This window comes from Cervus canadensis, chromosome 11 (genome assembly GCF_019320065.1).
Source record: "Cervus canadensis isolate Bull #8, Minnesota chromosome 11, ASM1932006v1, whole genome shotgun sequence".
Lineage (NCBI taxonomy): Eukaryota > Metazoa > Chordata > Mammalia > Artiodactyla > Cervidae > Cervus > Cervus canadensis.
This window is the reverse complement of record NC_057396.1, coordinates 32,276,911-32,297,534: the sequence shown is the minus strand read 5'-3', so window position 1 is coordinate 32,297,534 and position 20,624 is coordinate 32,276,911. Positions and strand designations below refer to the sequence as shown.

The 20,624-nt window shown below is 38.5% G+C and overlaps 2 protein-coding genes and 1 non-coding gene across 3 annotated transcripts in view; all 3 read right to left on the bottom strand.

The window, feature by feature from the left end:
* Positions 1–3,763: 3,763 nt before the first annotated feature.
* RPS13 (ribosomal protein S13) lies at positions 3,764–6,537 on the bottom strand. The gene is made up of 6 exons (XM_043481661.1): positions 6,427–6,537; positions 6,231–6,279; positions 5,983–6,061; positions 4,868–5,037; positions 4,450–4,550; positions 3,764–3,842 (listed from the first exon to the last, which is right to left on the bottom strand). The coding sequence occupies exons 1-6, from the start codon at positions 6,447–6,449 to the stop codon at positions 3,809–3,811; spliced, it is 456 nt and encodes a 151-aa protein (XP_043337596.1). The 5' UTR covers positions 6,450–6,537; the 3' UTR covers positions 3,764–3,808.
* Positions 5,193–5,282, bottom strand: LOC122450710. Its single transcript, XR_006272202.1, has one exon. It is a non-coding gene; the product is annotated as a small nucleolar RNA SNORD14 (small nucleolar RNA).
* A 6,025-nt stretch (positions 6,538–12,562) lies between the features above and the next one.
* Positions 12,563–20,624, bottom strand: part of PIK3C2A (phosphatidylinositol-4-phosphate 3-kinase catalytic subunit type 2 alpha) — a 105,060-nt gene continuing 96,998 nt past the window's right edge. The window contains exons 27-33 of the mRNA XM_043480982.1: positions 19,853–20,060; positions 18,558–18,682; positions 17,562–17,679; positions 17,400–17,472; positions 16,956–17,065; positions 16,743–16,868; positions 12,563–15,706 (exon numbers count right to left, since the gene is read on the bottom strand). Coding sequence (XP_043336917.1) covers positions 15,524–15,706; positions 16,743–16,868; positions 16,956–17,065; positions 17,400–17,472; positions 17,562–17,679; positions 18,558–18,682; positions 19,853–20,060 — 943 coding nt within the window. The 3' untranslated portion in view covers positions 12,563–15,523. The remainder of the gene's footprint in view (positions 15,707–16,742; positions 16,869–16,955; positions 17,066–17,399; positions 17,473–17,561; positions 17,680–18,557; positions 18,683–19,852; positions 20,061–20,624) is intronic.

The following is a 20,624-nucleotide window of genomic DNA, read 5'->3' as shown; positions in this document are numbered from 1 at the left end:
GAGGTATAAACTAAAAATCAAGAAATCATAATTGAGTTCCCTGGTGGCCTAGTGATTAGGATTCTGGGCTTTTGCTGTTGAGGTCTAGGTTCAGTCCCTTGTCAGGGAACTGAGATCCTGCAAGCAGTGTGGCATGGCCAAGAAAAAAGAAAAAGAAAGGAAAAGAAATCATAGTATAAGAATGTCACTGGGACTTCCCTAGTGGTCCAATGGCTAAGGCTCTGCACTTCCAATGCAGCAAGGGAGGGTCAATTCCTCACCAGGAACTAGATCCCACATGGCGCAACTAACACCCCCCCCCCCAAAAAAAAAGATGTTACAGCAATTCCATATATATCCAAAAGAACTGAAAACAAGCATATATACATGAGTGTTCATAACAGCACTATTTGAAATAGCAAAAAGGTAGAAGCAATCCAAATATCCATCATCTGATGAACACATAAACAAATTATGGTATATACATACCTTATCATTCAGCCATAAAATAAATAACCTAGATAACATGCTACAATGTGAATGAGCTTCCGAAATACCATACTAAGTGCAAACTAGGCATTAAAGGTCATATATTGTATAATTCTGTTTATAGGAAATATCCAGAATAGGTAAACCCTTAGGAACAGAGAGCGGACTGGTGGTTGCCAGGAGCTGCAGGGAGAGACTAATCTTTGGGGTTAGCAAAGAGTGCTTTTTGAGTAGTGTTTTATTTTGGGGTGATGAAACTGTTTTGGAACTAGGTAAGGGTGGTGGTTGCAGAAGGTACTAGGTGCCACACAGCTGTTCACTTTTAAATGGTGTATTTTATGATATGTGAATTTCACCTCAATTTTTAAAAACAATGTTTAGAAATCAGACGGCACATTACATGTCAGGAAAACTGAAAGGGGCTGTCCTAGGCATTATACTGCAAAGTGGAAGGGGCTGTTTATAGTGAAGTCCAATAAAATGGTATATGACTTTTAAAACCAGATTTATGGATAACTTTAGCTAAAAAATAAGATAAACATCTACCACTTGAAAAAAAGATGATTTTTAAATAAAGAGAACAGTTGTTGAAGGAAACCTTGAAATCTTAGAGGAGTCACGTATTGGGGTAGATCTGGAGTTATATCCATATGCTGATTCCAACTATGTCAAAATAGGTACTACAAAGAAAAATCTTATGGGAACCTGTTTGAAAAGAAAGAATAAATGTCTAAGTCAGGAAGACAGATGAAGACAGACGATACTGTATTTAACAGAAGGGAGAAACAAAAAAAAATATTTAAACAGACTAATCCACTTAAAAAAGAAAACGATCATTAGGGAAAAACATCAAAGACGGTATCTTAAAGCTTCTACAGCAAAAATACCATAAACACAAATCAAAAGGCAGAGAATAAATTAGGGGAAATATTTGTAACAGAAAAGAGTAACATCTGGGAGTATCTCAAGGTAACTACAAGGCAAATTAGAGTACATAACATCTTCTATGGAATAAGAACCCACAACCAGGACATAACAAGTAAAAAGATTATAGGATGGTATCTGCAGTACGATGCGATGTCCATGTGCAAAGTCTCAATAACAAGTAGTGATTTGGAGAGACTTAGGGTTTTCTTTCAGAGAAGGCAATGGCACCCCACTCCAGTACTCTTGCCTGGAAAATCCCATGGACAGAGCCTGGTGGGCTGCAGTCCATGGGGTCAGGAAGAGTCGGACGCAACTGAGCGACTTCACTTTCACTTTTCACTTTTATGCACTGGAGAAGGAAGTGGCAACCCACTCCAGTGTTCTTGCCTGGAGAATCCCAGGGACGGCGGAGCCTCGTGGGCTGCCGTCTACGGGGTCACACAGAGTCAGACACGACTGAAGTGACAGCAGCAGCAGCAGCAGCAGGGTTTTCTCTGCATGACTTAAGCTTAGTTGCTCAGTTATGTCTGACTCTGCAACCCCATGGACTGTAGTGGACTGTAGACCGCCAGGCTCCTGTGTCCATAGGGATTCTCTAGGCAAGAATACTGGAGTGGGTTGCCATGCCTTTCTCCAGGGGATCTTCTCAACCCAGGGATGGAAACCAGGTGTCCTGCATTGCAGGTGGATTCTTTACCATCTGAGCTGCCAGAGAAGCCCTGCATGACTTAACTACTGCCACATATTAAGAAACTCATGTGATCCTCACAATAACTTTTCGTAAGATTGGACCTCCCAAACCACATGGCCACAAGGAGCAGGACTCTTTCTGAAAGCCAAATTTGAACTTTCTGCCCAGTCAAAAAGACTGCAAGTGGTTTTTTACATTATTTTGGGTGAAGGAATTAAAATAACCTCCCAACACACAGTCCTGTTTAATATTTGCAGTAAATTGCTGGCTTGAGAGCAAAATCATAAACATGTAAATACTTTATGTAATTAAAAGAAAACCTAGACATGCTTTGAAACTTGAAATGCTCCATATACTACCAACGAGTTTTTAGTCAAGAGCCATCCATACTCAACTTTGCCTAGCTTACCTGGAGTTCGCAAAGATCTTGCTGTTAACCTTATTTAGCTGTTACTCTTGGAGAAGTTTGCCTTATGTTGTTTATTTCTTGGTTTATGACAGTTAGCCACTTTTAAGACATAAACACAGCAGCACAGGGATTAGAAAATTATATCTAACAGTAGGGCTTGAATTGGGTTTGGCAGAAACCAACACAATACTGTAAAGCATTTATCCTTCAATTAAAAATAAATTTAAAAAGAATTGAGTAAAAAAAAAAAAAAAAAGAATTGAGTAGAATTTCCACACCTGTTTTCCCCTATTTGTGATTCCTCTATTTTCCCCACTAGGATGTAGGGCTGAGTCAGTCCGCACCCAACAGAGCTGGTAGGCAAGTATGTGCTGTGTTCTTAAGAAAGGCAAAACGGGTGTCTCTACCCGAGTCCAGCATCCCACAAGACATCAATGCTACTTATGATATTAGTCTCTTAAAAACAAAGGACTTTGCCTGGCCCTGTGATTTTGAACACAGCTTTGATTACTGCTTTGGTTAAAGCTTAAGGGATTAAACATTTATTCAAGTGATAAACACCGAAAAAGTGGTACATATATATGGCTTGAACTTTCTGACTCAAAGGGCTTCCCTTGTGGTTCGGCTGGTAAAGAATCCGCCTGCAATGCAGAAGACCTGGATTTGATCCCTGGGTTGGGAAGATCCCTTGGAGAAGGGAAAGGTTACCCACCCCAGTGTTCTGGCCTAGAGAATCCCATGGACATCCACGGGGTCACAAAGAGATGGACATGACTGGGCAACTTTCACTAGGTTTTAAGAATTAAATATTTTTGTAAAGTAATTAGCTGCCAACTAATAAAAATAAATGGAAAAAAAAAAAAAAAGAAATATTCTGACGACACCCAACTAAGTAAGTTTTATCCTAGCCCTTCCAAAAGTTGCCAGCCTCTTGGAGCTGAGCTCATCTCACGGTTCTTCCTGTTCCCTGAAGCTTTTCTTCCTATCTTTAGAGCATCACCCACAAGACTGGGATCAAATATTACTTCCAAGGTCCCTCCATACTAGAGATGCCCTCCCCTCCAGAGACACTTTCATGTCTATTTCTGATACTACACTGTAGATAACATGAGAGATCTAGTTGAGCAGTGAAGGGATGCTATGGATAGATGCTATCTTATTACTCCCTGTGGAATCACAAATTCTAATGCGGGAACACACATCCACATTAAAGAGATAAACACACAAACAGACAAATTTTCGGACCAAAAAAAAGTTACAAAACATGGTTCTGTTAAACAATGATTTTTATTGCTTTAGTACAATAGACAAATTTACGCAACCAGGGCAGAAGCTGTGGATGACTCGCTGAAAGAAAAAAAGAGGGGGGTGGGGGGGGGGAAGCTGGGTTAATAAAAAAGTCCTCTATATTTACACATAATCTGTTTTAAAAAAAAATCCTTCATATTCACACAATCTCTGAAAACAGCTATTTCCTAACAGTTAAAATAAATCCCCAATATATATAAAAGGCACTGAACAGCTCAGTTCCTGAAATCAGTTCATTGTGATCAACCATAACATGAAGATGGTCACTCAGGCCTCCATAAACTGGCCAACATGAAGAAAAACTTTTCTGGTGGAAAGTGCAAATGCTAGGATATTATCATCATAGTGAGCAATCTATGCAAAAATTAAAACATAAGCAGCTGGGAGCAGAAGAACTTAAATTTTACCCACAATCTGAAAATGAGCATGTTTGTGCTCTAAATGAGTCTACGAAGTACCACCCTTTGTATCAACAAAACACAACCGCTCGACCTGTCTATGGCTGTTTTCTTGCTATTATTAAGAACTGAAAGACCATATAGGCTCAATCTAAAACATTTATTATCAGTCCTTTTACTGTAATTACTAATCTATTTAATACTTGGCCAACTCCTCTTTTTGTTAACAAAAAGGGTTGATAACTTACTATTTCCAGTTGGGGGGCAGGACTCGTTTGGTCTTGTAGTATCGAGCCAACCGGTGAATACGGCTCTCAATCAGAATCAGACGGAATTTAGCATCTTTATCCTAAAAATAAAATTGACAGAATTCAGGATAACCACTTAAAACGAAACATCATTTTAACAGAAGAATGTATAGACACCATGCACTTTAATGAAAAACTGCTTAGTGTTGTTTATAGAACCAGAGCCTAGGGTTTGTGTGGCTAGATTAGGTCCTTCAGGGAATTTAGGGAACTAACCCCCCCACCCCCAAAATCTCTTCTGGTGAAACTTTCATTGCAAAGCAAACACTGTTATTTGTTTGTGCCCCTTGGATAATTCCAATCAGAGGCACTATATTTCACTGATATGAATTTAGTAAAAGCAGTCTCATCCTCTTACCTTTCTGTTCCTCTCCAGATGCTTTCGAACAGCAACAGCTTTCTTAATTAAATGATAGAGATCCTCGGGGAGGTCAGGAGCAAGTCCTTTGGACTTAAGAATTCTCAAGATTTTGTTGCCTGTCACAAAACGTACTTGTGCAACACCATGAGAGTCTCTCAGGATCACACCTGGAAAGGGAGTAAAATAAATTCCCACACCAAACATACAAACTGGAGCATGTGATGTCAAGACTGAGATCAAGTCACTTTCCAAGTTTCCTATCTGTAAAACACAGCTTACTTTTTATACATCAGACACCGACGACAGAATGCACAAGCAAAGCTCACTCAGACATCCAAGGAAGGTTTACCCAACACTAAGGAAAACCTTTCTGGTGCAAACTGCGAATGTTGGAAGACCATCATCATAGTGAGCTTGCTAGATTACAGGCCACCAAAAAAATCAAGGAGTCTTCAAAACAGCATCATCTGACTACCTGACAGTCTCTCTCTCTCTCTATATATATATATACACACACACCTCTTATTATGTATAACATCTCCACTAGACCATAAGCTCAACAGAAGGCTATGGTGCTTTTTTTTTTTACAATGACTGTATTCTGAAGATCGGGGATCACACAGCTGGCAAACATTTGCAGAATGAAGCCATTTGCACAAACTCACACACAGCTGAGGTTCAAACCACATCTGTGAGAAAGCAGTGAACACTCAGAGCAGCCAGTCCCAGCTCCTCCACTAACAGCTGTGTGATCTGAGGCTTGTTTATACAGCTGCAACGTGCCTCAGTTCCCCCAACTTCGGGAAAACGTCCAGTATTTATTTGAAACTATGGCTGTCAGAATTAACCCAAGTCATAAAATGGAAAGCGCGTAAGAGAGTGCCCAGCCCAAAGAAAATACTCATTAAACTTTGGAGCGCATTTTAATTATTTTACCGTCTTTCAAACAGCTTGAGAGTTCACCAAAGGAAGCCTAGGCCTCGGTCAACAGTAAAGTCAGGAAAACGAGCAAAAAATTTTCAAAACCACATGTGAGACATTTAGCCCCAGTGTTTTTCAGCACGTTACACGCGGACAGGCGGAAGGGGGTACATTATAACAGACGCACTCACCGATCTGGGAGGGAGTCAGGCCTTTCTTGGCCAGTTTGTAGATCTGCTCCTTCACGTCGTCAGAAGTGAGCTTCAGCCACTGTTCGCGGGAGAGAAAGCGGCCTTAGACGAGAAATCGGGGATGGAACCGAAGCGCAGCGGCCTTCTCCACCCTCAACACCACGCTCATGCACACGTGGTCCCCATCTTCCGAGCAAATGATGGCACCCCCCCTCCAGGCCTCTGCTCGGTACCCGCACGCTACTTACGGTGGGGACGCTGCGGCGGTAGGGCAGAGCCGACTGGGACAAGCCCTTCCTGGAGAAAAAAACCAGTATCGGGGTGAGGAAGCGAGCCCCGCCACAGCAGCCCCAAACCTTACCCCCTCGACCCGCTGCCTACACTCCTTCCTTTCCCTCCACCCCTAGGCTCAGCCTTGCAACCCGCTTATAAACCCTAGCTCACCCGGGAGCGTGCATGCGACCCATGATGGCGGCGGTGTGGTAGCAAAAGGAGAGAGAGGATGGGAGAGCCGCAGGAAGCCACCCTCCACGCAGGAAGTTGCCTCACACGTCCTGGCTTCCGCCCCTGCAGGAGGCGGAGCTTCGCTGCGTGCTTCCCGGCGCCCTCGTGACTACATATCCCAAAATGCACTTCGACGTGGACTACACTTCCCGGCAGGCACCGGTGTTTGAGGCGGCACTAGGCCGGAGCGGGAAAAAGGATCCGCCTCCAGTTTGGGCAGTTGAATCTAGCTCTCTGGAGATGCTGCTTAGCCAGGATACTGCAGATTTGGATGCTGGACTGGGAGTGCGCTTGGAGCACATAGAACTGCAGGAGTTCCCCGGCTTTGGGCAAGGTGGTTATCTGCGTCCCTTGGCCCAGCGAGTTTAGGCGCCAAAGTTCATCCATACACTATTGCTCATCCAGTCAGCAGCGCCCAGCCTTGTCTTGTCTGTCCCTCCCCTTAAAATATTCACAAGGGAGAATTCCCTGGCCGCTAGTGGTTATGATACTTGCCCTCACTGCCTAAGGCCTCAGTTGGATACCTGGTCAGGGAACCAAGATCCACCAAGTCTGCAGAGCATGGCCAAAATTTAAAAAAAAAAAAAAAAAAAGCTTAAAAAAGCTTACAATAGCGTGACGATAAGGGTTGCCCCTAGCCAACTGGTAAGATTTCTTATCTCTAATTGTAATCTTTCAGGGAAGGGGTGCCTGACTAGAAGGCACCCCTTGTCTGGTCCTGACCTGTATGTCATTTCACAGTCATTTTACATTTTTTAAAAAATCTCGTGCATAATTCCGTCCTCTGCTTTCCCTGTTGGTAACCAAAGTTTGTTTTATATATGTTAGTCAGTTTTGTAAGTTCCTTTGTACTATTTTTTAGATTCCATATATAAGTCAGTTCAGTAGCTCAGTCGTGTCAGACTCTTTGCGACCCCAAGGACTGCAGCACACCAGGCTTCCCTGTCCATTACCATTTCTGGGAGTTTATTCGAACTCATGTCCATTGAGTTGGTGATGCCATCCAACCACCTCAACCTCTGTCGTCCCCTTCTCCTGCCTTTAATCTTTCCCAGCATCAGGGTCTTTTCAAATGAGTCTGTTCTTCACATCAGGTGGTCAAATTACTGAAGCTTCAGTTTCAGCATCAGTCCTTCCAATGAATATTCAGGAGTGATTTCCTTTAGGATGGACTGGTTGGATCTCCTTGCAGCCCAAGGGATTCTCAAGAGGCTTCTCCAACACCACAGTTAAAAACCATGATTTCTGGGGGCGGTGCTAAAATGGTGGAGGAATAGGAAAGGAAGACCACTTTCTCCCCCCCAAATTCATCGAAAGAACATTTGAACACTGAGCAACTGCCACAGAACAACTTCTGAATGCTGGCAGAGGACATCAGGCACCCAGAAAAAGCATCAGTTCTTCAGTGCAACTCTCACATCCATACATGACTACTGTAAAAACCATAGCTTTGACTAGACCGACCTTTGTTGGCAAAGTAATGTAGTATTTATCTGTCTATAATCTTTAGGTCCATTCGTGTTGCTGAAATGTCATTATTTCATTCTTTTAATGGCTGAGTAATACACACTGGGGCTTCCCTGGTGGCTCAAGCAGTAAAGAATCAGCCTGCAATGTGGAAGACATGAGCTCAATCCCTGGGTTAGGAAGATTCCCTTGGAGAAGAGAATGGCTACCTGCTCCAGTATTCTTGCCTGGAGACTTCCATGTACAGAGGAATCTGGCGGGCCTTGGTCCATTGGATCACAAGGTTGGACACAACTGAGCTAGGATGTACACAGCATCTTCCTTATCCATTCATCTGTTGAGGGACACTTAGGTTGCAGCCATGTCTTGCCTCCTGTAAATAGTACCACTCTGGAAAAGGTCAGTTTTCATTTGAATCCCAAAGAAAGGCAATGCCAAAGAATGTTCCAACTACCATACAGTTGTGCTCATTTCATGTGCTAGCAAGGTAATGCTCAAAATCTTTCAAGCAGTACAGGAACTGAGAGCTTTCAGATGTACAAGCTAGATTTAGAAAAGGTAGAGGAACCAGAGATCAAATTGCCAATATCCCAACTTCCATAGGATCATAGAAAAAGCAAGGGAATTCCAGAAAAACATTTACTTCTGCTTCAATGACTATGCTAAAGTTTTTGACTGTGTGGCTCACAACAGGAAAATTCTGAAAAAGATGGAAATACCACACCACCTTACATATCTCTTGAGAAACCTGTATGCTGGTCAAGAAGCAACAGTTAGAACCAAACGTTAACAACGGACTGGTTCAAAACTGGCAAAGGAATACGTCAAGGGTGTATACTGTCACTCTGTTTATTTCACTTATATGCACAGTTCATCTTGTGAAATGAAGGGCTGAATGAAGATTGCCTGGAGGTATATCAACAACCTCAGATATGCAGATAATACCACTCTAGTGCAGAAAGCTAGGAGGAACTAGTCAAAGAGGAGAGTGAAAAAGCTGGCTTAAAACTCAACATTCAAATAATTTACGATCATGGCATTTGGTCCCATCACTTCATGGCAAATAGACGGGGGAAAAGTGGAAACAGTGACAGATTTTATTTTCTTGGGCTCCAAAATCATTGCAAACAGTGACTGCAGCCAGGAAATTAAAAGACGCTAAAGAAAAGCTCTGACAAACCTAGACAGTGTATTAAAAAGTAAAGACATCACTTTGCTGACAAAGATTCATATAGTCAAAGCTATAGTTTTTCCAGTAGTCCTGGACAGATGAGAGTGGGACAATTAAGAAGGCTGAGTTTCTTTAATTGTGGTGAAGAACTGATGCTTTTTGATTGTGGTGCTGGAGAAGACCCTTGAGTCACTTGGACTGGAAGGAGGTCAAACCAGTCCATCAAAAAGGAAATCAATGCTGAATACTCATAGAAAGGACTGATGCTGAAGCTGAAGCTCTGGGACTTAGGTCATCTGATGAGAAGAATGGACTCATTGGAAAAGACCCTGACGCTGGGAGGGATTGGGGGCAGGAGGAGAAGGGGACGACAGAGGATGAGATGGCTGGATGGCATCACCGACTCTATGGACATGAGTTTGAGTAAACTCCGGGAGTTGGTGATGGACAGGGAGGCCTGGCATGCTGCGATTCATGAAGTCGCAAAGAGTCAGACATGACTGAGCAACTGAACTGAACTGAACTGAATTATTAGTTAGTTTTCATTCCAATCCCAAAGAAAGGCAATGCCAAAGAATGCTAAACTACCGCACAATTGCACTCATCTCACACGTTAGGAAAGTAATGCTCAAAATTCTCCAAGCTAGGCTTCAGCAGTATGTGAACCGTGAATTTCCAGACGTTCAAGCTGGTTTTAGAAAAGGCAGAAGAACCGGAGATCAAATTGCCAACATCCGCTGGATCATCGAAAAAGCAAGAGAGTTCCAGAAAAACATCTATTTCTGCTTTATTGACTATGCCAAAGTCTTTGAATGTGTGGATCACAATAAACTGTGGTTAAATTCTGAAAGAGATGGGAATACCAGACCACCTTACCTGCCTCTTGAGAAACCTGTATGCAGGTCAGGAAGCAACAGTTAGAACTGGACATGGAACAACAGACTGGCTCCAAATAGGAAAAGGACTACGTCAAGGCCGTATATTGTCACCCTGCTTATTTAACTTATACGCAGAGTACATCATGAGAAACGCTGGGCTGCAAGCACATGTTGGAATCAAGATTGCCAGGAGAAATATCAATAACCTCAGATATGCAGATGACACCACCCTTATGGCAGAAAGGGAAGAACTAAAGAGCCTCTTGATGAAAGTGAAAGAGGAGAGTGAAAAGTTGGCTTAAAGCTCAACATTCAGAAAACCAAGATCATGGCATCTAGTCCCATCACTTCATGGCAAATAGATGGGGAAACAGTGGCTGACTTTATTTTGGGGGGACTCCAAAATCACTGCAGATGGTAACTGCAGCCATGAAATTAAAAGACGCTTACTCCTTGGAAGGAAAGTTATGACCAGCCTAAACAGCATATTAAAATGCAGACATTACTTTGCCAACAAAAGTCTTGTCTAGTCAAGGCTATGGTTTTTCCAGCAGTTATGTATGGATGTGAGAGTCGGACTATAAAGAAAGCTGAGCGCCAAAGAATTGATGCTTTTGAACTGTGGTGTTGGAGAAGACTCTTGAGAGTCCCTTGGACTGCAAGGAGATCCAACCAGTCCATCCTAAAGATCAGTCCTGGGTGTTCACCGGAAGGACTATGTTGAAGCTGAAACTCCAATACTTTGGCCACCTGATGCGAAGAGCTGACTCATTTGAAAAGACCCTAATGCTGGGAAAGATTGAAGGCGGGAGGAGAAGGGGACAACAGAGGATGAGATGGCTGGATGGCATCACCAACTCAACGGACAAGGGTTTGAGTAAACTCCGGGAGTTGGTGATGGACAGGGAGGCCTGGTGTGTTGCGGTTCATGGGGTTGCAGAGTCGGACGCGACTGAACTGAACTATTAGTGATGTTGAGCATTTTTTCACATGCCTTTTTTGTATTTCCCTAATGACTGAGATGAAGTCAAAGTGTTGGTCACTCAATCATGTCTGACTCTTTGCGACCCCATGGACTATAGCCTGCCAGCCTCCTCTGTTCATGGAATTTCCCAGACAAGAATACTGGAGTCGGTTCCCATTCCCTTTTCCAGGGGATCTTCCCAACCCACGGATCGAACCCACGCCGCCTACATTGCAGGCGGATTCCTTACCATCTGAGCCACCAGAGAAGCCCAATTGACTTGAGCATCTCTTCATGTGATATTTGGCCATTCCAGAGAAATGTATTAAAAAATTCTTTGCTTTCTCTTGAATTTTAAGAGTGCTTTATGTATTCAAGATGCCAGGTCCTTATCAGATACATGATCTGTGAATATTCTCTCCCATTCTGTGAGCTGTCCTTTTACTTTATTATGCACATATATATTTAATTTTGATGAAACCAAATTTATCTATTTTTCTTTTGTTGCCTGTCCTTTTTTGTGACCTACACTTAAGAAAAACCTATCTAATTCTAAGCTACAGAGATGTACACCTGTGTTTTCTTCTAGGATTTTTAACTTCAGTTATGTTTAAGTCTCTGATCCACTTTGAATTAAATTTTATGTTCTAAGAGTCCTATTTTATTTTTTTGCACATGGTTATCTAGTTGTCCTCACACCATTTGTTGGAAAAAAAAAACACAACAAAACCTACTCTTTCCTCATTGATCCTGGAAGTCCTTTGTCTTTTGGTTTGTGATTCAAACAAAAAGAAACCCAAATAGATGTGAAAAATATAATAACCAAAATTAAAATCTCAATGGATGGGGGTTAAACAGTTGAAAAGAGAAGTAGTGAATTGGAAAAGAATTCATAATAAATTATTCAGAACTGAAGAAAGTTACTGATCCATATATTTAAGAATCCTAGAGAGAAAAATATAAAAAGGTATCTACACCTAAGCACATCCTCATTAATACAGACCAAACAAGATTATCCCTAAGATAGTAACTGTTGAAGGCATGTGATGGGATTCATTCATGGAGTTCATTAAACTGTTGTCTAACTTTCTATGTCTAAAATTTGCATGACAAAGTGTTTCAAAAAATAAATTGGCTATAATTAAGTTACTGCTCTTTCATGGTCTCTGGCCCTTTTACATGTTACCTCTAGGATTAGAGAACCACAACCTCACTAGTATCATTCCAGGATGGAGGTATGGTATTAAGAACTACAGTCTCTGTTCTGAAGATGTGTCTACAGTATGGCTGTCACTATACTCTTTAGTATTTAAATAAACTACCAAAGGCAGGAACCGTACTAATAGAAGCATTTCACTTCAATGAAATGGTGATGGAACTCTAACAAAGTGGCAATCCAGATGTTCCAAGAACCACACTTAAATGTCAGACACTCTCTGGACATTTTTAAGGGCAAATCGCAGGGCAGTTCTGAAATCCAGTATTACCTGAACCTAATAAACTCCTGGGTGAGATGCAAAGAGAGCAATAGTGAGCTCATTATCCAAGTTTGGAACCGAAAGTGTTAACATACTGATGAAGAAAATGACAGCATAGTTCCTTTGTTTCAGAAATATTTTAATACAATCATAGTACAGTTATGAAGTCCATTCAATCCACTGAATATATTTAAGGTATTAATAAAAATATTATACATCTTTATTCGCTACCTTAATATAATTAAAGTATTTGGTTCTTATAGATGAGACTAATTGCCATATATATTCCTATTTGCACTGCTAGTCAAACAGCGTGTAAATAAATCCATGGATTATGGTAGTGGGGCTTTATCCATTTTTTATCTTAAGTATCAAATTGAACTTTTTCTCTTTTAAATGCCACGTGAATCATAGAAAAAACAGTCAACCAATTTAAGGCAAAATATTGAAAGTTTTATACAACATTAATTTGAAAAGATAAAAGAATATTTTATCAAAGATCATACATGCCTTAACATTGAGATACCTATAGATTCTTATAAAGGCAGTAATAAAAACATCAGTGCAAGTGTTACATTGGATTCCTCAGTAGAGAAAATAATAGGTTCTTTGAGAAACCATTATTTTCAAATTCCAAAACACTGCAAGGGGAAAAATTCTACTTCAGTTACACTATGATCATTACAAAATGTATTTTAGCTCCATTATTCTTTACACACAGTCTTACATGTAGCATAACTATTTTTACTCAATAAAGATAGGTGTGAAACATTGTGATTATACATAAAAAAAATTAGTGTCTTAGCTAGTTTGTTTAAACATTTGTTTCAGATTTACTTTAATGCAAGCTTTAAAAATATGCTTCAAAAAACAACCAATTTAAAGTTTATTGATAGTAAGTAGTGCAAAGAGGCGCCTCTGTCAATTTATTTTTTTGGTAAGGGCTGACGATTAGCATTCACAAAGAAATAACTTATATTTAAAATACATTTAATATATGTGTTTTTTAATGACCAAAGAAGGCACATAATGAGTTAAATTAAGAGAAACATTACCACTTGTTTGAACTCTGGTTAACTATACAGAGTATATAATACACACTTTTGGATAAGAATCCTTATTTCTTATAACTGAAAAGTGACATCCCATTCTCTAGCTCTACTATTTGTAAAAGACACTGCTGTAACAAGACTGCAAACAGGCAGTATACACTGAGTCCAAGTAACAGTGACCTTTTACCAAGACAGTACTTTTTTTTTTTAAACAGTGGCTAAGTGACAATTCATGGAATGGAATTAGGTCTTAAAGACAAGTGAAAATATCTATTACTTTTTTACATTTGCAAAGTTACTTACACACTTTAAGGAAATGTTAACTGTATATGGAAAAAGCAAATAAATGGTGGTGCTCTGATCTGCATTTTAATTAACTTATTAAATAGACAACACATTTTAATATAAAAAAAGACATTCATATATGGGGTATCCTACAAATGGACCATTAGTGTTAGGCACCAAAAATTCAAGTTTCCTTTTTAACCTGTCCCACTGATACATCTCAACTCTAATATGTCTGCTCTGCAGGTATCACCATTTACATTAAACATCTGCACAGTTTATAAAAATTCTGTTCTGGGCAACTGAATCAGAGATTGTCCTTCCTTTCTTGGTATTTTTTATTGCATATTTTATCAGTTATCTCACAGCAACTAGATTGCTACAATCTCTTACTACTTAGAAGTGTCTGAATTCCTGTTCTAGCCATGAGAATTAATATTATGTATACCTATTTATCCAAACTAAACAAATTTATGTGTGAAGTTGAATGAATAACTAATAAAAATGAACCCTATTCTTAATGGTTACTATAGAATGATTTCAATCATGTCCCTAATGATTCTAAATATTGTATTAAGGAAAGTAATTCATGTGAATGTAAAATGCTTACAAATGTTGAATAAATCAGATAAACTGTGCCATAAAGGTATACATTAAAATTTAGTGTGGACCCTGGAGTTCTTGTCCTGGGCCTCTTGTGAAGAGTCTGCCCTACTTGTGGAGTTCTTCTATAGAACAGGAATGGACACTTGGGTGCACACATTTTCTCTTGTTTAATGAGAGAGTGGAGTATAGGTACATGGGGGTGAAATTACCAAATTTCAGTTCACACTCCTGGGAATAAAAGGAGGATTATAATGGAATGATGGAATTTAGTGTACAGTTATGTTGATGAATCTCATTCAGTTACTGGGCAACAAAAACACGTATCAAATGGCTGATGTTTAAATAAGTTATACATCTGAAGTATAGAAAATTATCTATCTGTGGGAAAAACATTAGTAAGTGTACATAATTTCTTGTTTTAGTAAAAAGTGAGTGAAAACTACTGAACTATTTATCAAGTCAGGAAAAAACTCAGAATGAAGTACCAGAGAAGCATATGAAGTTAAGGCACCATTATTTACAACTTCAGTGATTGGCACTTATTCTGAAAAAGGCTTGAAAGACATGAATAATAAAAAGCAGTGTTATTTCCCCTACTCTATAAACTACTTAGTAGTTCTTAACTATTTATTATTTGTGCTTTGCTTTTCGGCCCTATGAATAGCAGCTGCATTTTATGGTAACATCCTGCACCTTTCCTCTCCTTTGGTGTTTATGAACATACACAGTGGTAAAGGCTGTAAAAGGTGCAAAACAGGAAAACAAACGTGCTGTGTCTGTGTAAGAAACAATACAAAATAGATGGTTGAACTGACAAAATAGTATCAGACCACACTAAAGCTACTACTCAATTACTCAAGAAAGGATTAACTCCTTCACCAACTCAAAAGGCTTTTTTAGGACTTATTATATATTAAGTTTAAGATTTACAGCATTCTATACAATGACTTTAAAATAGCAATGACATCAACAAATTCATAAAAGTTAAGTGACTGTTGGTCCACCAGATGTGCTGAAATGCAGCAAGTACATTTACTGTATAATTTCTGTCCAAGTATAAAAATATACAAAGTCCACGTGTGTGTACACATATTTATATGACTGTTCTTGCTTCCAAAGCTCAGAAATTCACTAACTTACAAACAGGTTGCTGCAGTCAGTTGATACCATTTAACTGTCTCTTTGCTCAAGTTGAAATCTTTCAATGGCAGGGTTATTCCACCCAAGAAAAAATTCTCCCGCAGAGATTCTGCACTTAGTACACTCAGCTGAAGTTCTCTCTGTCTTAGGGATTCTTTGCTATATCCACTGTACACAAGCTATAGCAAAGAAAAAAAGAAACAGCAGATTACAAATTATTTCTCTGTCTGGTTTATAAGATTATTTTATGTAAAAACATAAGAAAGATTATTAGTCAGAGTGACTTCAACTAATAACATGATCACGACACATCTAGTAGAATTTGTCTTATACTTTAGATGCACATGTTGTATTTCAGGAGTCTTGGATTGTACTGTCATTCCTTCAAGTGTCTGACATACGAATGCACAAAGCAGAAAATTACTATTGGCTAAAAATTAAAAACATGGTTTTTCCGAAATGGAGGTATGGGGAAGGGAAATTACAAAGCAGCCTGCCTTAAGATGATTTAATAGATCATCTTTAAAAGAGAAATTGAAGGAAGAGAATGGAAGAAAAAGAGTAGAAGGAAGCAAGTCGGAACAGAGTAATTGTAATAATTTTATTAAAAGTGAGAGATTACAATCTCCCAAAAGGAGATTTTCTTTTTTCTGGATTTTATATACCATGAGGTGATAATTTCTGATTATCCATCATTCAGTGCAAACTCGCCAACTACAAATGCAGTTTATAGCAAATCTGGAGTGTTATAAAGCTATTCTCTTTGAAACACTGCATGCAGCACAGTTTTTTTTTTTCAAGAATGCTTCACCGTAACTTCTGGGCATTATCTCCTTAATCAAGTCCTCTCTGTTTGACTAAGAAAACTGAAAAACTGACCACATTTCAGTTTCTTGAAAGCATATAACACTAACTAGAAAAAAAGACAATACTACTTTGTGAGAATAATACCAACTATCTTCACCAAACATTTTATATGCTTTTAAAGTACTGAAAGGGTATTCCACGGTTTTCAAAAATTCATAATTTTTCATAAATTTCATAAATTTTATAAATTTATTTGCTTCCAAATCATTTGGAAGTATTATTTGCTTCCAAATCTCTATCTGAACATTTTTATGTGGATATAATGTTAACATACATAAATAAAGTGGTGTTTATGTCCAAATAGTAGCTGACTAAGAGTTAGCAGATTTTAATAGATTTTTAACTTACCATTTCATTGAATGTTGGATTCCTAGTTTTTCGTGAAATTTTGGTTTTACGTTTGGATGTTTTGTGGGTATCTGGAAGTAGGTATGTTTTGACATATGGATTTGGGTCAGCCCCATCTTCAGTAACCTGCAAAGAAAAGCATTCCCTTAACAGTAATGCTTCCTACCACAGAATAGCTTTCCTCTACAATCATCATTATTTGTAATCACTCACAAGATCTTTGATGTGCATCACCATGATGAAAAGAGTACCGTTTCGGTAAGAGATGGATAATTTCACTGCTCCTCCTATTTGGCCCTGAGCGGGACTGAAGGAACCTGCATCTGAAAATACAAAGATGCTCATCTTTATGTGATGCTGCCTGCAGTGGTTCAAGCGGCAACAAAAGTTTCTGCTCTAATTCCAGGATCCTCACATGTTGGAGAAAAAAAAGTAAGAATATGGTAGGCCATTGATATAAATTTCTTTAGTAACCACACTCATTAAGGAAATTATCTTTACCCAGAAATAGACTGCCTTAGAAAGAATACTCTCGTCTCATTCTCACTGGTTATAGACAGTGACCCCACTGACACTGCACCACATCCACAGAGAAGGCACAGGCTTGCACGTCACAGGGGAGCCATGAATTACCAATAAAGAAAAAAATAATCTCACCGGCAGACCTAGCTATTCCTTCAGCTTTCTCATCACGAAGTAAAGGGTGGAAAAAGGTACAAACAAGATCACACTAAAGTGGAAGAGAAGAAAGATTCATTAATTTAAATATTATGCAGCACACAAAAAAGTATGTTATTATTTCTCGGTTAGGATAGTCACCTCTGCTACATCCGTTGAAGCGCTCATCAAACTCTGTAAATAATTGTTTAATTCAATTTTTCTCTTGGCTGCTACGTCTTTTACATGTGTTCGCCCTAGAACCATTTTATTAGGAAAGCTACAAAAGAAAGACAAAAAGAAGTGGGATTTAAGTAATTTCATTTGGGAGTATTTATAGAATCAATACTCAGAAATACCCTTTTACACACTGAAATAGAAAGTGGAGCCTTAATTCACTATAATTTTTTGATTTCTTTTCCAAGTACTGGAGATGAAACAGCTGAAACATCATCCTTTTATGACCTTGGTACAAAAGGGACATTATTTTGGTAATACACTATATTTATTACTTATTTCCTACTTATTTCTTCTCAAGATTAACCATTCACAAATATGCAGATCTTATCCTCCAAAACAACCATTATTCAATAATGGCTATTGTAGATACCAGTAAAATCCACAAATGCCACAGAGCTCAAATCATCTCAACTGCTAATTTTGGTAGCAATAGAAAAATGAGACTGCACATGGAAATAAACTCATACTCACTTCTCTGCCTCCTTATTTTTGAAATCTAGTCTGAGAAGAATGTGAGCGATTCAACACAGGAATTTACTGGTCATTACCTACATTAAAAACTGAAGGTTTCTAAAAGGCATCAAAAACAAACCTAAACACTATCATTTTGATTACTGCAATGTCGCAATTTCTTATTTTTCAGAGAAACTCAGTATGATCACAATAATGATTCCTGCAGTGATTTAGAAAGCTAGAAAATCCCATATTTTAAGATTGTGATTATTTATTCATTCAAGAAAAACTTAGTTCCTTGCTTATGTCTAGTACGTATTAGGCTCTTGTGATACCAAGGAAAATTAGTCACACACAGTCCATAGTATTTTACACTAACTTATTAACACAAAGCTTTTGACCTGTACTTGGTAATAAAGAAACTGTTTCCTATTAAAACATTAATGAACAAGAATGAGAACATACCCTGGTAACTTCCAAAGTGGAAAAATAATACTGAGCTTATTGTGAAGTTCCTGAAACTCATCAAATGTTCGGAACACAAATGATGGCTCAAGCTGTCCATCCCTCAAAATTCGGACTACATAAATCTGAAAGGAAATCACATCCCAAACATGTTAAATTTATAATATAATCTTTCCTGATGGAAAATTTTCAGCTTGATCATTATATATACCAAGGGCTCTTCACTTTGTAATATGTCACAATAGGAAATAACAAATATAAAAATCAACATATTTAATTACCTTCTAAGAGTATGTTTAACTTGTCTAAGATAAATAAGAATTGGAACGTGAAAGGCATTCTGTTTCTATGATTAAATAAATATACTCCCCAAATTTATAAGTGCAGTGCATTTTCAATGAAAATATTAGCAAGTAAATTCATTAAAGAGAGCAAAGGAGATGGCAAAACAGAGTATGATAGGGAGATGGGGAAAACCTGTTTTACTGGATATTTAAACTGCACTATAACATACTTTACAGAGTAAAATACTGGTGCACAGAGTCATTTATATCTACAGACTACCAGAAATAAATTCAGGGATATAAACTCAGTATATTTAAAGAAGGTATTATAAATCACTGGGGGAAACAATGAATTATTCAATTAAATGGTGTCCTAAAATACTCTGTGAACATATAAAACTTTACTAATAACAGCTGAAAATCAAAATACTAGTGAAGTCACTTTCTAAACTCTATCAATTTGTCAAAAATTTAAAGGCTGACAGTATTATCCGGCAAAAATATTAGCACAAAAACAACAGCAAAAAAGACAGTTAATGTTATACTATTAAAGGGGGAAAAAAGCACACTAAAAGATTCTGTTCTGTTCAAAAAACAAACTTTATGTGCATATTTTATAATACTTCATCCTGACAGAGTGGAATGAGAACTTAAGATTTTTACTTTACATACTTCTATATTGGTTGAGTTTGTTACAGTGAGCAACCTTTACCTTTGAAATTAAGAACAAATTGAAGATAAGGAGAAAAGTAAATTAGCATCACCCTTTCAGTCTTGTCTCTGAATAGAAGAGTAACATTGGTCCCTCATGGTTTTGGAGCAAATTTACCAAGAAATAAACACCAAAAAACAGTTTAGGGATGCTCCAAGGACATTTAGGGGTTTTGGACCATCCATAGAAGAAAGAAGTATGAAAAGAACAAATGCTTGAACTTCATCAGAGTCAGTGAAGGAAGTAGGAGAGAAGAAGACTGCAAGCAGGAGTCTCTACTGATACCAAACCAAACTTACGTAATGTTTATCTGGGTTGTATTTCTTATGATAAGTGAAAACAGAAACTTCTTTGATTCGACCATCTTGTCTAAAGGAGTATGTTTTGGGTGAAAATGAAAGGATCGGCTCATCATTGGAAGGAAGACCAGAAAAACGCAACTGAGCAAGGTTATGAATGAAGAAGTTAAACTTTGTGGCAATGCTTCCCAAACTTGATTCAATCAGTCTACAGAATAAAAAGAAAATGTGTTAACACACTGAGAAAACATTCTCATTTACTTAGATATAATAAAAGACAATAAACAATTCCATTTCTTTTAAAAACAGTAAGTAGATTCTTTGTCAGGATTCCCTTTGCCCCATAGGCCAAAAACCTGTTACAATGTATCTATCTCACCCCAACAAAAATATTTTAGCACAGGAAAGCCTTCATTCCATCCCATCCCACTGTATCTAAGAAATGATGCTTGGATTTCTTAAGCTCAGTGGGGTCCAATACTAATTTAAAACACTATTAGGGATAGAAGATGGTTGGTATAATGTCAAAAGATGGTTCATTTTATTCACTTTAATAAATATGGAAGGCAGCAACTAAACATACAAGGAAGCAACCAAAGTAATCCAAAATTCCAAAACCCCATTCTATCAGAGAGTCGACTAGTAGAATCTGGTTATCTTATTCCTTCTTCAGAAAGTTATCATTTCTCTCAGTTGGGAAAAGAAGACAAGATGCAGAGTTTGGTGGGGATAAATTTGGAAGGCAGGTCTGAATAAATCATTTTAGACAAGC

Excerpts from the sequence above, each read along its gene's own strand:
- RPS13 (XM_043481661.1), bottom strand. The coding sequence starts at position 6,449 with ATGGGTCGCATGCACGCTCCCGG. Across the intron at positions 6,280-6,426 it reads GGTCGCATGCACGCTCCCGG|GAAGGGCTTGTCCCAGTCGG; the intron begins GTGAGCTAGGGT and ends TTTTTTCTCCAG. Across the intron at positions 5,038-5,982 it reads CCTGACTCCCTCCCAGATCG|GTGTGATCCTGAGAGACTCT; the intron begins GTGAGTGCGTCT and ends CTCCCTTTCCAG.